We start from the raw sequence: 16747 nt of genomic DNA, 5'->3' as shown, positions 1-16747 counted from the left end.
CTTTGCAGATTTTAAACATCTGGGCTTTTTTTTCCTCCCTAAATAAGCTAATTGGTAGAAGTGGAAAAAAAAAATTGAGAGGACTATGTTTACTGTGGGTCTCGGTTGTTTATCCCTAAAAACATAAACTCCTCAAGGGAAGAAAAAACAACATTTTTTGATATTTAGTGAATATTACGTGAAAGGTCTAATGAAATCAGCAATTTGAATCAATAATTCATTGGGAGAGTTGAGATTAGAAAAAAACCCTTTTCTTGTATTCATTATTTTTTCATATTCTTTTATGTTTGTTAGATATTATTTAGTTGAGACTACTACAAAGTACCATACACTGGGTGACTTATATACCACAGAAATTTGTTCCTCTCACAGTTGTGGAGACTGGAAGTCTAAGATCAGGGTGGCAGTTTAGTTGGGTTCTGATGAGAGCTTCTGGGTTGCACATGGCCTCCTCATTGTATCCTCACAAGGCTGAGATCAGGTTTCACCTCATGATCTCATCTAATCCTAATTACCCCCCAAAGGCCTCACCTCCTAATACTATCACATTGAGGGGTAAGGTTTCAGCATATAAATGGGAGAGAGTGTGGAAGGGGGGACAAGTATAATCCATAACAAAACTTAGAAATTTTCGCTTTTATATAAGCACAGGATCTTTAGGAAGTAACAAGACAAAGAACTTTGCAAAGTATGTTTTCAGACAGGTATTTAATGGACTTTAAAAAGGCATATTAAGAAAAATTATTATACTGACTTAGCAAACTTTGAGTTAAAAGGTATACTGTAATGTTACACATGCAGACTTCTCTATTAGGAAGCATTTTCTTTGTGTATTTGGATCAATTATACTTTTAAGTTATTTTCTTAGTTGTTTCTGCAAATGTTACCATGTTAAATAATGAGACAGAGGCAGTAACTTCAGATTAAAGTGTCTATATGGCTTTCCCAACTTATCACTATAAGTCATTATTTTCTCTTCTAGTCTACTTAATCAACATCTCCAGTTCACTTCACATTAGTTTTCCCCATTCATTCGTTCAGTTTTCTCAGTGATTTCCAAGCAGGCAAATATAACTATATATGTAATCAGTATTTCACACTGTGGTTATCTGCTTTAATTATAGTTTCCAGGAGTTAGGTATGTGACCGACCCACGCAAAGATACCTCATTATTTAAGTTCTCCTGATTGGGGAGGAAGTTAGGTATGGCTAGGGGTGTCTAGAAGCGGAGTATTTCCTAACAGTGAATTTCACATTACCTGTGCCCCATCTAGTGGAGCAGTGTTGTAGCTGCAGGTTTATAGTTCATCATGCTAAAAATAAAAACTATTCAATTATTACAATAGGTCCCACCTAGGGTAGAAATGTTACTTTGTAGTCTAGAAATAAATTTAGTGGAAAAATTGTAATGTAAGTGATGGGTTTAGCAAACAGCACGATGTCTAAAGCTCATTTGTTTTGTAATTAAGAATCAAAATATTTAATAACTGTGATATGAAAAATAGTGAAGGAAGTCATTAAATTTGTCTGCTTTGTAGTGATTTTAATGTAGAGTCAGTCAGGGGTCAAGGCCAACCAACATTCTTAAGTTAAGGGTGTTCCTTCATTGGAGTCAATAGTGTTAGTTAACAAAAGTCTTATTGTTGGAATGAAAAACTGTGCATTTAGATAAAAATTAAAATTTAACAGCATATGACTATAACCTTCAAACCAAGAAGTTAACTTTGTAGGCATAGGATTATTATTTTATGCTAGAAATACCCACAGAGACTTATTTTCAAGGAGAAAAAACATCAATGCTTGTGTTTAAAGTTATTAAGGATGGGCTGTATTATAGAAATCAAGGATTATAAATAAAAAGAAACAAAACAAAATAAGTATTACTGGAAATTTCAAATTTTAACCTTATGCTGGTCAAAGGTAATATAAAAAAGTAAGGTTTCTGGTTAATTGGTTATCTGAATCCAAAGTCTGGATTATTGAATCTCTTGCTGAGAAACTGATTTTAAATAATTTTTCTCCTTCTTGAGAAATATTATACAAATAGCATGTCATGCATTCACCACGTGTTGTAGATTTTGGAGAATGTCTTAGTTCTTCATAAAACCTCTGTTGTCTTCTAAGAAATTTATCATCACGAATATTACAAGTGAAGATGAGTCTTTTTGAGGATAGAATGAATTATTGGTTGTAATCATGACTTTTTTGATGCGGAGTTCATGGTCAAAAAGTAGGGAAACTTTACAATTATTGGTATTATGTCATGACTTCTAGGAATGTGCAAACCAAGAGTAGTGTCTTTCCACTAAACCTGCTTTAAATACTATCTATGGCATTTGACTGGCAGTCTATGGTATTTCATAGTTAATTAACAAACCAAGAGCTATCTGCTGCCTTCCTGAAACTTGGTCTTTTTTGTCAGGATCATTCTGAGTTGTCTGCCTTTCTATATCTTTTTCCAGTCACAAGTGATATTTGGTAAATATGAAGATACACAGTTGCAAAAAAACACATGCTTTTAATTAAATTTAATTTATTTCTATAAAGTCTTGTTTGTTTTTTAGTATATTGCCTATTTGGAATCTGCAAAGTAAAGTAGAAGTGAACAGTTGGTTTTTGTGTGAATTGCTTTTTGGTGAACGGTTTTTGGTAATCATTTTACAGACTAAAAATTAACACATGTGATCTGATACTCTTGCATGTGGTTTTGTTTTTGTTTTTGTTTTTTTTAGTAGGCTCCATGCCCAGCGTGGAGCCCAACGCAGGGCTTAAACTCACAATCCAGATATCAAGAGTTGAATGTTTAACTGACTGAGCCACCCAGGCAGGCGCCTCTGTGTTATTTTCTATGTATAGTGTCCTGGATGTAATCAGATGCTGAAATAATTATATTTTCATTACATTTATATATGAGTATGTGTTGTTGTAGAAGGGAAGCATACAATGAGTAAAATATTTAATTCTAGAAAATTCCAGTTTTAGGATTGGCATTGCTGTGTTAGAATATTCTTTTTTTATTCAACATTAGGTTTATTTTTCTGTTATTAAAGAGTTTTCTCTAACTTCTTGTCCTTCTTAACTTTGGGGGCTTTAATTCTTGGGGGTTAAGAAGATACGGACAAATACAATAATAAAATCATGGTAGAAATGAGGTCATGGGAACGCCTGGGTGGCTCAGTCGGTTAAGCATCTGCCTTCGGCTCAGGTCAGGATCTATGGGTCCTGGGATCGAGCCCCGCATTGGACTCCCTGCTCAGCGGGGAGTCTGCTTTTCCCTTTCCCTCTGCCTCTCCCCCAGCTTGTGCTGTCTCTCTTACTCACTCTCTCTCTCAAATAAATAAATAAAATATTTTTTTTAAAAAAAGAAAAGAAATGGGGTCATGGATTCTTTGGCAGTGATATCAGTCTTAGAGGTCAAGGTAAGTGGGTGACTTAGTATTTAAATTAGAAGTCCTTTTCTAGGCACACTGTTGAACATTGAGCACAATAAATTGACTCTACAACTTTTTCATATAGATTTTGGAGAGCTGCCTCTTTGTTGAATCAGATTCTTTATTGCCTTGGACTAATGAAACAGATGTCAGATGGCTAATTGCAGTAGGAGAGAAAACCTACAGACAAAGGAGATAGATCAAGAACTTGGCCTTGATATTTGAGCATCCTGAAGTTTCATTATCTAGATACTGTTTGGAGCCATCAGTTGCAATGTGGTCACTATTAATAAATATATTGATGGTACTGCACTGTGGCTTCTTGAAGTAAAGGGTTAAAATATATGCATGTCTTATATATTCCATTATTGTTCTGAATGGAAACTTAAATAGATATAACAAAGTCCAGTAAGAAATCATACTCGGTTCCCTTGTTTTAATAAAGTAATGTAGCAAGTGAGTATTTGCTTTGTACCTGTTTGCTATGGCTGCCAATTATCTTTTATTGGGTCATTGTTACTTATTTTGAGATTTTATCCTTTGTATTCTTTTGATATAGACACTCTTTCTTTAATGAAATATGCTGATATTAGTAATTTTTTTCTTTTTTTCTTTTTTTTTAAGAATTTACTTATTTGAGAGAGATAGAGCACATGAATGGGGGGGTGCAGAAGGAGAGGGAGAAGCATACTCCCCGCTGAGCAGAGAGCCCATCGCAGGGCTCGATTCCAGGACCCCAGAATCATGACCTGAGCCGAAGGCAGACACTCAACCGACTGAGCCACCCAGATGCCCCTAGCTAGTAGTGATTTTCAAACATTGTTCTTGGCAAAGTGAAAGTTTGGCAAAAAAACACAGTGTCAGTTACTTCCTTTTTTCAAAATAATCTTTTTTTAACTGACTCATGAAATCTAAAGACTTGGGAACCCATTATTCTTGTATCTTTTGTACTATTTGCCCTAACTTCCTATGGAATAAGGACTTTGTTTAATCAGGATAGTACTCAGCACAGATGGATGTTTTGGGGCATTTTTCTACCTCAACACACTGGTGAATAAAGTTAAAATGTTTGACATTATTCAGTTTGCAACCTAGTAGATTGCTATATATAGATAAACTGTGGGTTAATACGTACATACTTTCATCCAACCAGATACACCTTTATTTCCGTTTGACTGATTTTCAAGGAATTGAGTACAATAAGAGATATTTAAAACGTATACATATGGGGGCACCTGGGTGGCTCAGTCATTAAGCGTCTACCTTCCGCTCAGGTCATGATCTCAGGGTCCTGGAATTGAGCCCCGCATCGGGCTCCCTGCTCTGCGGGGAGCCTGCTTCTCCCTTTCCCTGTGCCTGCCACTCCCCCTGCTTGTGCATGTTCTCTCTCTCAAATAAATAAAATCTTAAAAAAAAATAAAATGTATACATATGTAATTCCATTTTAAAGAACTTTGCTCATCTTTAGGATCTTTCAGTGCCCATAGATCATTACATCAGTTAATATCACACTGGCAAAGCATGGGATTGTGACTCAATTAAAATTTCTAGTTGGCAAAATTCTAGATAGAAGACTAGTGTACATAGGGAGGGATAATTATTGCAGGATTGAGATCCAAAAGGGATTAAAGACCTCATGCAGACCATCCTTATGCTATACAGGAGATAGTAGGACCAGAGAAGTTGGCAGTATAGCTAGGAAATGAAATAAAATGCTAAGGAGAATAAAGTCTTTTTAAAAATAAGGAAACTCTTAAAAGTTGAAATTTTGAATTCTATTATAACATAGTTTACTAATGTGTAGATTGATAAATCAACTTGCTCCATTAGGATGGTACATTATTTATTTATGATGAAGTCCTTGAGCCCAGTAAGGGGCTCCATCCCAGGACCCTGAGATCATGACCTGAGCCAAAACCAAGATTCAGACGCTCAACTGAATGAGCCACCCAGGCACCCCAGCTCCTACGTATTTTTAAGAATGATACATTACAATGAAGTGTCTATGTTTATACTCACCTTTTACATCTTTTAAGTAAATGTTTATCCAGATAATCTTTACCTCAGATTTATCATGAAACCCTGAAGTCAATACACAGCCATGTTTCTAATGATTTTATATTTTAATAGCATTTTCTATTTTTCAATAATTTAGAAGTTTATTTGTTAGGACAGTGACCATGACTTAAAATTTGTCCTTACTGATTTTTTGTAATTTGTGATTATAGAATTAATACAAGCTCATTATAAAACAGTACAAGCTCATTATAAAACAGCACAGAATTATATACTTTTGAAGGTGAAAGGCTTGCAGAGTCTCATTTAAAATAACCTGTAATATAACTAGTGTTAACAGACTAGTTCCTAATTATTTCTGTATTTGTAATCTTCTTGATTAGTAAAACCTTATGACTATATACATATGTGAATATGTGTGTATATGGTTGTGTGTGTGTATGCATTTGAAGTATATCACTCCACTCAAATATAACTATACTTTAAAATCTGGTAAGCTGGGTGCCTGGGTGGCTCAGTTGGTTAGGCGACTGCCATCGGCTCAGGTCATGATCCTGGAGTTCCAGGATCAAGTCCCGCATCGGGCTCCCTGCTCAGCAGGGAGTCTGCTTCTCCCTCTGACCCTCCCCCCTCTCATGTGCTCTCTCTCTGTCTCATTCTCTCTCAAATAAATGAATAAAATCTTTAAAAAAATAAAATAAAAAAATAAAATTTGGTAAGCTAACTAATAAGATAGTTTTAATCTTATTCTTTGATACTTCATTCTAAAAATAATTTGCTGCATTTTATCCTAAGAAAAAAAATAAAATAAAAAAATAAAATTTGGTAAGCTAACTAATAAGATAGTTTTAATCTTATTCTTTGATACTTCATTCTAAAAATAATTTGCTGCATTTTATCCTAAGAGGTTATTTTGAATGTACATATATAAACACACTTATATACCCAGTGTGTAGCCACTGTCCTAACAAGGTAAATCTGTAATAGGAAGAAAGAAATAGGAGAAATTTTCTTCCGCAGGTAGTCTCTTACTTGATTTCTTACTTGAATTCCCTGTCATAAAAAATTTCAAAGAAGTCATGAAATCTATTTAGAACATGATGCTACAGTGAAACAAATTTTATAAGTGTTTGTTCAACCTATTTCTTTGTTTAAAATTACAGTGAATTTGAAGTTTTCATATAGAAAGTAATTGGGATAGATTTCTGAAGTAATGGTCTAGTTAGAAATCTCCTTGCTAATTTGTAGATGTCCAAACAATGAGCAACAGTATTTACTTTGAGGCTTTTAGAATCACTGGAAGGTCTAGCTGAAAATAGAGATTCTGATTCATTATGTCTGGGGTGGGGTCTGAGATTCTGAGTTTCCAGGAAATTCACAGGCGTTGCTTATATAAATGCTGGTCTATGGACTATACTTTGAATAGGAGGGCTTTACAACAGAAGTCAGCAAACTTTTTCCGTAAGGGGCCAAGTGGTGTGTATTTTTAGCTTTGTGGATAATATGGTCTCTCACATAGCCGTAAAGTTGAAATAAGTTGATTTTTAGCACCAAAGCAGCCATAGACAATACCTAAAGGAACGAGTGAGGCCATGTTCCAGTAAAAAGAAACAGGTGCCGGACAAGTGTGTCCTAGTTTGCCAACCCCTGCTTTAGGAGACTGCTCTGAAATTAGATGGTGCTTACAAAAGATTTTTAATTTGGGGGCAAAAAATATATATATATATTAGGTAGGGTAGGCTTGTCTGTTCATATAATTTTAATTGGCTAGTTTTATAGCTGGAAGGGTATGACATACATTTCTAAAAATCACATTTCAGTTTTGGAAAACAGGTAACTACTTTATACCTTATTGATAAACTTAATAACTTTTACTGAATACCTGAGTTTTAATGAACAAATGATGATACTAAAGTAGTAATGAAAGATCAACTAAAGGCTGCCATTTGAATAAGCAGGAAAGCTTACAACTTGAGGATGTTTAAAATTATAACAAAATAAATAAGACAGCTGCTCTAAAGCCCATTGTATTTAGTTTACTCACTTCTTTAGATTGTGAATCCAAAGTGACTTCCTTGCCAAGATTGGGAAATGTTTTTCAGGGTTAAGAAGTGGAGTGGGAAACATAATTTAGTGGCGAGGAAAATAATTGTAATTGAAATTTTATAATAGGAAAGCCAAAGTAAATACAAATTTTTGTTGTTCCGTTGTTATGAACTATAAGAAAAACTGGCTTCCTTTTACCAGACCTTGTGTAAAGAAAAAGTTTGATGTGCCTGTCCTATAAAATTGCAAAATTGTAGAGGTCAAAAGAAAGGTCAAGTAGGAGAGAGAGCCTGGAGCAAAGCTAATGAAATGTTAAAATAGCAGAAGACTTCAAATTGATTCTAAAATAGGGCAAGGCCTGTGGTGTTCCGTATAAAGAGAATAATGAGGCAGAGTTGAATCATCCAAACTAAGATCTGAGTAACCAGAGTTCACAGCCCTCGCCGTCTGAACTAAAATCTCAGCTAGCTCTCTCAATCCATGCATCCATCCATCCATCGATCCATCTCCTTTTTTCCCCCTGTGGCTCATCCAAATCCTTATCACATCATACTCTTTTCTGGGGGCTCCGCTTCCAGTCACAGAAAGGTCATTGTGAGTGAACTTAATGCTTCTTCCATCCCCTTCTCCTGATTATAAACTTCCTTTACATACACACCCATTATCCTATTTCTCTTCTCTCAGAGTATTAAGTGTCCTTCCACCTGCCCAAACTTAAGTTTACTTCCTTTGCTCTAGATCCTATACCCTGCCCATCCCTGCAATTCCATTTTTCATATATCTTCAGCCTTTCCCTTTGTATCTAGTCTTCTTGTTAGAATATTTCTAAGACATTCGAGTTTCTCCTCTGGTAGAGAAAAAAAATCCTCATGCCCAGTTCTGCTCTCCACTTCTAAGCATCTTGGAAGACTAGAGAAGGGGTAGGCCCTGTCTCCACAGTAACTGTATTTGCTAGTAGAGGTCTCTTGCAGTTACCCCTACACTAAATTGTTTTCTCCTTGAATTGACTGCAGTCCTCCTAATTACAAAATTTAATGTTCATTTTTTTTTTTTTTGAGAGAGCGCTCCAGTGTGCATGCATGCACACACACATTGGGGAGGGTGGGTGGGTGGCAAAGGGAGAGGGAGAGAGAGAGTCCCAGGGTTCTGTGCCCAGCCCAGGGCCCAATGCAGAGCCCAATACAGGGCTCAGTCTCACAACCCTGAGATCATGACCTGAGTTGAAAACAAGAAATCGGATGCCCAACAGACTAAAGTACCCAGGTGCCCTCTGCATTTTTCAATCCATTATTTGAGATGGCTTATGATTCCTCCTCAGAATTCTCTTCTTTCTTAATCTCTATGACACCACTCCCTCCTGTTTTCTTTCAGCCTTTTGATCACTACTTCTCACTTGTGGAATCACTTTTTTCAGCTGCTACTAGTTGGCTGAAGACTTGCAAGTCTATCTGGCCTGCCTTGAGGCTCTTTCCTGAGAAACCTGCCTTTTGGTTTTTATTTGTATTTCCTGTTGCTTGCTGGGAATTTTTACTTCAGTGTCCTGCAGGCATAGTTCAGTTTAGTATATCTGAAATTGACTTCATTATTTCTCACTGCCCACCAACCTGTTTCTTCTCTTGGCTTCCCAGTCGTGGTGAATGATATTCTATTCAGCCAGTAACTCAGGTGAGAAGCCTGGCATTGCCTTCAGTTCTTCCTTCTCTCTCAGTAACTCCAATAAATGCAACAAATATTGCTAATGTTATCTTAGTTAATCGTCACAGAAACGCTATAGAGAGGAATTGTTATTCTCATTTTAAAGATGAAGAATTAGATTTTCAGGTAAGTTAATGTAGTTTTGTAAGTACTAGAGCCATGGTTAAATTCCAGTTGAGAGAGAGTTGGCTTTCCAGATCCTTTACTCTAACCATACTAAACCATTAACCATCTCCACTGTTTCTTGCTTCTACACATGTTGTTATTTCTTTAGATCTCTAATTTCCTCACACTCAGTTTTAGATGGGGCATTAACTCTTCTGTAGACTCTCTCCCCTTCTACAAGCCAGATGGCTCTCTTATGTTCCAGTAATGCTGTCTAAAACTTTTAACACTCAGCACATTGTGTCATTAGACTCTTATCTTTGAAGACAATACTGAGGACAGTACTGATTCTTGCTCATTTCTCTATCTCCCATATATAATGCCTGATATAGATAATACATTATATAAATTTTGGTGAAGTAAAAGAGAAAATTATAAAATAAAGAACTTCAGAGTATAAAGTAAGGGGTGAATGTATGTTGTTCTTTCCTTAATGAGAGACAGCAATTCCTAACAGAGGGAAGCTTGCTTTTTAAAATTCTAAACCTTATGTCCTAAATAGCACTGGTAAAATTAGCTGGAATACACACATCTTTATTCTCTCCAGCCATTTCTAATAAGTAATTTTTTCGGAAAAAGAATACAAAAGAAGTTGTATCATTTTGTGTTTCTGAAAGAAACATAAAAGGAAATACACTCTGCAGGTAAGTAATTGAAATGTAGTGGTGTTTAGTATTTTCCTTCAGATTTTGGGTTTGGTTAAGAACTTTTGATTCCAGATGAAGAACTGATAGTTATTCCAACCAAAGCTCACACAGCTTAAAATTCTTTGGGAATTGGGGATTTCTTGGCCAGGGATAGAATGAAAAATAAAAGGCAGTTCACATGTGTGAAGGGGGAATAAATTAGTACCAACTAGCTCATCCTATCTCTGTCTGAGCCGGTCGGACACAGAAACAAATAGCCAGTTGGTTCTTATTGTAGACCCTTAATATAAACTTCTTATTCTGGTAAGCACAGAGAGCTTATTAGAGAGTGAAAAGGTAAGCCATAAACCGAAGAAGATATTTGTGATGATTGACAAAAGAATTTGTATATAGAATATGCAAAGAGCTCTGTAAACCAATAGAAAAATGAGCAAATGAACAGGAATTTCAAAAAGAGAATATTTGAATGGGCAATAAGTATGTTTGTCATCAGAAAAATAAATATTAAAAGCACAACAACAGACCCACTAAAATTAAAAAGACTGATAATACTAAATGGTGACAGTGCAGAACAAATGAAACTCATACATTGCCAGTAGAAATGTACAGAGTCAACTACTTTGGGAAAATGTTTGATGTTTCTACTAAAATCAAATTTACATCTACCTTATAACCCAGCAATTCCATTCCTAGGGTATACCCAAGGGAAATGAGTGCAGGTGTCTCCTACCCAACAAAGATATGTAGCATTATGTTCATAGTATCTCTCTTTATAGGAGCCTCATATTGGAAATGACCCAAATGCTCAGTAGTAGAGTGGAAAAGTTTTATTATTTTTATACCGTGGAGTACTAAACTGTAATACAAAAGAACAATGCTACATACAACAACATGGATGATTCTCACAGACATAATATTGAGCAAAAGAATCCAGACACAGAAGAAAATATATGAAGGCATGTAGATGGGGCAGGTGAAACCAGGCATCATGATAATAAATGGTTATAGTGGTTATCTCAGGATTTGGGGGTGGGGGAGGTGGATATTGATGCGGAAGAGGAACAAAGGAGCTTTCTTTGGTACTGGAAATGTTTTGTATTTGATCTGGATGGTTGGTACATGAAGGTATACCATGATAAAAATTCATTGATCTGTATACATGTTAGGCATTTCCACTTTTCTGCGTATACTTTAATTTAAAAAGTAACATGCAGGGGCACCTGGGTGGCTCATTCGTTAAGCGTCTGCCTTCGGCTCAGGTTATGTTCCCGGTGTCCTGGGATCGAGCCCTGCATCGGGCTCCCTGCTCAACGGGAAGCCTGCTTCTCTCCCTCTCCCACTCCCCCTGCTTGTGTTCCCTCTCTCGCTGTGTCCTCTCTGTCAAATAAATAAATAAAATCTTAAAAAAAAAAAAGTAACATATATAGAGATTGAGTAAGGTAAGTACCATACTTAGTCCTGGTTTTTTAATTCAGAACATGCCCTTTACAAGAGATAAGTAAAGGGTGTTGACAGAGGGGAACCAGGATAACTTCAGTTTTCTGCAGTACTTCAAAGATCACAAATAAGTCATAGGAGAAAAAAACCTGCCATGCAGGGGTTGTCTTTCTTCCCCAGAGAGGAAAATAGGAAAATCATGATGAGTATTTTAAAAAGGAATTTTAAAGCAAGTGATTCCTCAAAGATTTTAAGTCCCTTGCCTAACAGTACATGTGTGACAACTACTACAGTGTTCCTAGTGGGAATATGGTACATTTGAGATGGTAGAAAGATTAAGAATCACTTCTCTAGAGCATTTCTTCATTGCCATTAAAATTCCTTGCTTTGCCTGTTCTGTAAGAGTCACTTAACATTTGAGCATGTACATCTCTGTAAAATTCAATTATACATACCTATATTTTAGTTTAGTAAACTACTTCAGAGGTTTTTCTATTTTTATGGGAGTCCTGGGTCAAAAACTAGTGAAAGAGAACAATTAACTCCTGAAATTCTGTTCCATGATTAACTTCATTTTGTTAGTATGAATTTATTTATTTATTTTTTTTAAAGATTTTATTTATTTATTTGAGAGAGAGAGAATGAGAGATAGAGAGCACGAGAGGGAAGAGGGTCAGAGGGAGAAGCAGACCCCCCTGCTGAGCAGGGAGCCCGATGTGGGACTCGATCCCGGGACTCCGGGATCATGACCTGAGCCGAAGGCAGTCGCTTAACCACCTGAGCCACCCAGGCGCCCTGTTAGTATGAGTTTAAATGTTCTTGGGTCATTAGTGTTTTTTTTTTTTTTATAATGAATGACAGTGCTGATAGTTCAGTTTTATAATTAGCTTTCTATTCACTAATCAATACATATTTGAGGGAGTTTTTTTTAATCTAGTGTATCTATTTTACTTTACCATATAGTAAGTAATACAGTGAAGTAGATTAACCCTTAATGGTACACACGAGGCATCTTAAACTAGTCCCTAGGTGAGTGAGGTTGAGTGGAGAATATGAATAATAATAATAGGGGCTATCAGGAAGTATCCCAGCCTTCTCTAATCTCAGGTGAATGCAAAGATGGTATTCTTTGAGGAGTGTATCTTCTTCATTCCCTGCCAGTGATCTTTTAGGGCTAGAATCTTTCAAATGTTAATTCAAATCCAAGTACCTCCCTGTCTGTGACCTGTACTTAGGGGAGGAGGAGAAGACATAGGCATGGTGACCCTCAGTCCAGAGGTCTTACTATTAATGACTTTGGGCTCTTATTCCTGCAGTGCACCTCCCTGTATGTCCTCAATTTGGATTGTTCCAGTGAGGAAAAGATTCTGTTCTTCCTCCGGCACCAATTGGATATTAGCTTCTATTTTTTTTTTTTAGCATGTCTCATCTTTATGAGGATAAGCAAAGAGTATTATTGCAATAGTTAGTGGAGGGAATGTTAAAGAAAATGTAGTAAAATAAGTAAAATTGCTGTGAGATAGAGGAATCAAATGTCAGGGAAAATCTGTGCACATAAGCTAGTTGGCACTCATAGTAATCATAAAACAAGAGATGTGTCTTTGCTGATACTTAGGAACTCATTGAAAGCCACTTCAATTAAGTAACATATTAAGTTGAGAACTGAAATGTCTATAAAAGACATAATCTGATTTATGACTCACATATGGATAAGTGCTGTTTTTAGTGCTTACAGAAAGAGTAGTTTCTTCATGTAATCTAAAAATGGTACAAACAGGACAAATAATACGTATTTTTAGTTCTAAGTGAGAACAAGAGACAGGGAAACAGTGCTAATTAACGAAAGAACATGCTTGTAATGTAACAAGATTTATACCGTAGAATTAGGTTATGATACACTCAGTGACTATGAAGCACAGTAAAGAAGGTTAAGGGATTAAATTGAACATTTTGCTCTAATGAAACTGAAAAATTATATTTGATAACCAGGACAGTTTTTGACAGAGAACTTAGGGTCACTCTATTCACTAATCCTGCAAATGTCCAATATTCTCTTTTAACGTGTAAAATATTAGGGAAACATATTTTTAGGTTGTAAGCATTTTCAATAAAAACTGATGGTGTTTCTGTTATACCAAATTACATTTTCCTTTTTTCATTTGTTTTTTTCCCCCTAGGAAACTGACTGGACATTCTTTCCACATGGGCTATAGCATGGCAATTTTGAACGGCATTGTTGCTGCTCTTACTGTAGCATGGTGCCTCATGTAAACCCACACTGAAGCAATATTTTTGGCAAAACTTAGTCATGATTGCTTTGTAATAACAGGGAAGAACATCATTTCATCATTTGTCTACTCAGAAGACCAAGAAACCTGCTGTTATGTGGTTCAGATATGTCATACCATCATCATTATGGAGGACCTTTTTTTTTTTGTAAATGGAGGACCTTCGTAAGCACCATTCTAGAACTTAGACATTGAGAATATCTGAGTATTAAGTTTCAAGTAATTTCTCAAAAATGTAAGATGTTTACCTCGTCTTTTTACTTTTGTGTGCATTGTCCTTATACATTATAGAAACATTTTAATGGAATTCAAACATGAAAACTTGAATATGGGATGTTATGTATAATACTACAATTTTGCTAAGAAATACTAGTAGACTGTTTAAATGAGATAGAAATGCTTCTTATTTATTCATGGTATTAGAAAAGCAAACAATGCCTACTACTTTGACATTTTATAGAAGCTACTTTGAAATCAGAATATTTAGTTTTCAATAGTCATAATCTACAGAAGGTGCATTTATATTTTTTAATGGGGTATAATTCCTTATGTGTTTTTTTATATATTTTCCTACTACATATTGAATTTGTATGTTTTTTAAATTGCTACATCTAGACAAATGTATGTTAGTTTTTAGCTGGTGGAAACCTAATACCTACCATTTTAAATAAGTATTTTGTTGTTTTTTTTTTTAAACAAACAAACAAAAAAACCCCACAAAAAACAAACACATTGATCTGAGTTTAAAATTAAGTAAACCTATTTTAGCAAAAAAATCTGATAAAAAGTAAATTACTTAAGCCATTAAATTATTTGAGAAAGTTGAAGTTGTTCATTATTTCTGTTTCCACAGTTGAGAATATTTGTCTTCGTGTGTATATGATTACTCCAACGGAACTGATACTATTTTGTTTTTAATAAATATAAATCTGAAATTTTTATATTTAGAAATGCTTGAACTACTTTGTTTTTAACTCAACAATTTAGTTACCAAAATAGAAAAGATATTTTGATAGTGGATATGTTTCATAATTTTCGTATTTAAATGTTCTTCTACAATTGTGTTTGTTTTTGTTTTCATCGTAATTAAGCTTAATTGTTCCCACTTCTTTTCTAAATACCTGTTTAGAAAGTCTCTTCAATTTTAGAAAGATGGGCTATTTAAAATGCCGTTTTCCCTGGCCATAGAAAAATTTCTATTAGGAAAGCATTGTGTAGCAAAACTACTTATTCAGGCTGAAAGGGAAATGAGTATGTGCAGTGTGTTCCTGTTAGGTGCTAGGTGTTGTTACTGAGTAAATGATTTGATGATATTTCTAAAAGTCTTAACACATTTTTGCTACTCAGAAACCTTCCATTGGAAATGACAAATGCTGCTCCAATTTAAATTATCTGAAGCGGTTAGATTAATATGGGGGGAGGGGTGTTTGTGTACACACACACACACACACACACACACACACACACACACACACACACACACACACACACACACACACACACACACACACATCTATCTCATGGCTTAAAGTATTCCTTCCAGAGTGGTCGAAATGAATTTATTTTCACTCTCTTTCTCCTCACCATCTCCCAGCTCTTCCATTGCAATTGAATGTACAGGTAACAAAATTAGTTTTCCTTCTCTCCACCCTTCCAGACCTTCCCCCCCACCCACCCAATTTGGATAGCTCCTTCCAGATTCTTTGTGTCCTATGACTAAAAAAAAATTACAGTACACCCTCTATATGTAGGTATCTATAAGATATTATATATATATAATATATATATAATATAATATAAATACATATATCTGTAAGATAGTTCTTCTGGACTAGCACTCCTCTTTCTTGGGAAGTTCCTCTCTCCAGTTCATCATAGGGTACAAATATAAACCATCCTACTTCCATAGCAGAGTGATTGAGTAAGGATAGGTATGTAACCAAAGCTAGGTCAGTCCTAGCTTCTCATCCCTCTGGGCCACAATGATTGCAACAGGGGTGCCAGAAAGATTGGATTTCAGTGAAGACCTCTCCCTGGCTTACAGAGAACTGTCTTCTCATTATATCCTTGCTTGGTGGAGAGAAGGCCAGCTATCTTCCTCTTATAATGATACTAATTTCATCATGGGGCCTTCACCCTCATGACCTAATTACCTCCCAGAGCACTACCCCCTAATACTATCTTATTGGGGCTTAGAGTTTCAACAAATGAATTTGGGGAGGGGATAAACCTGCAGTCCATAACAATATCCAATATCAAAAGTAGCTTCTTCGAAAAGATAGATTTCTAGTAAAACATTTTAAAGGAAGATTTTCTATATTTGTCTATTTTTCCATTTCTGCTCTGTTCTTGATTGTATCAGGGCCCTATATTGCAAGCAACAGAAACCATCAGGCTGACTTAAGGAAAAGGGAATTTAATGGGATATCCAGTCGCTCTCAGAACTGGTGGGCGGGAACCACGAGAGTGCTAGAGGAGAAAAGTACTCAGGGAGGAAGCAAAGGGACTGTTTGATAGTGAGAACAGCCTGGTCAGGATGATCTAATGAATCATTCCTGTCATTTGTTCTTGCTGCTTACAAGATCGGCTAAGGGTTTGGAGTCCTTGGAGGGAGTGCACAATTGGCCCAAGATTGGGTTATGTGCCTACTCTTGGCTTCTGTAATTGAGGGTAGCATCTGGAATTCTCTGGGGATGGGTGAATGGGTAGTGACAAAGACAAATGTTCACTACACTTCACTCTTGGCTGTTCAATTTCCACACATACACTATTCCTTTTATACTTCAATTTCCAAATGTACTCATGCCTGACAATGCAGCTATCATTTACTACATCCAAGGCCAAGGCGTTCAGGCCATGTTCATTTTTCTAGTTTTACCACATTCTCATTGATGTTCTGCAAATTACCCTGAACAGTTGTGTGTGTGTGTGTGTGTGTGTGTGTGTGTGTGTGTTTTAGAAGCATGAGTGGGGAAGGGCAGAAGGAAAGGGAGAGAGAGAATCTGAAGCAGGCTCCACGCCC

General features: G+C 36.0%; 1 protein-coding gene across 1 annotated transcript in view; it reads left to right on the top strand.

Annotated features, from left to right (window-relative positions):
* ARL6IP6 (ARF like GTPase 6 interacting protein 6) overlaps positions 1-14624 on the top strand; it is a 29840-nt gene extending 15216 nt beyond the window's left edge. Inside the window, exon 4 of the mRNA XM_028113113.2 lies at positions 13615-14624. Coding sequence (XP_027968914.1) covers positions 13615-13708 — 94 coding nt within the window. The 3' untranslated portion in view covers positions 13709-14624. The remainder of the gene's footprint in view (positions 1-13614) is intronic.
* Positions 14625-16747: the final 2123 nt, after the last annotated feature.

The sequence above is a fragment of the Eumetopias jubatus genome, unplaced genomic scaffold, assembly GCF_037043125.1.
Source record: "Eumetopias jubatus isolate StellerSeaLion01/CBP00866 unplaced genomic scaffold, mEumJub1_p1.0 scaffold_3, whole genome shotgun sequence".
Lineage (NCBI taxonomy): Eukaryota > Metazoa > Chordata > Mammalia > Carnivora > Otariidae > Eumetopias > Eumetopias jubatus.
This window is presented reverse-complemented; position numbering and strand designations above follow the sequence as displayed.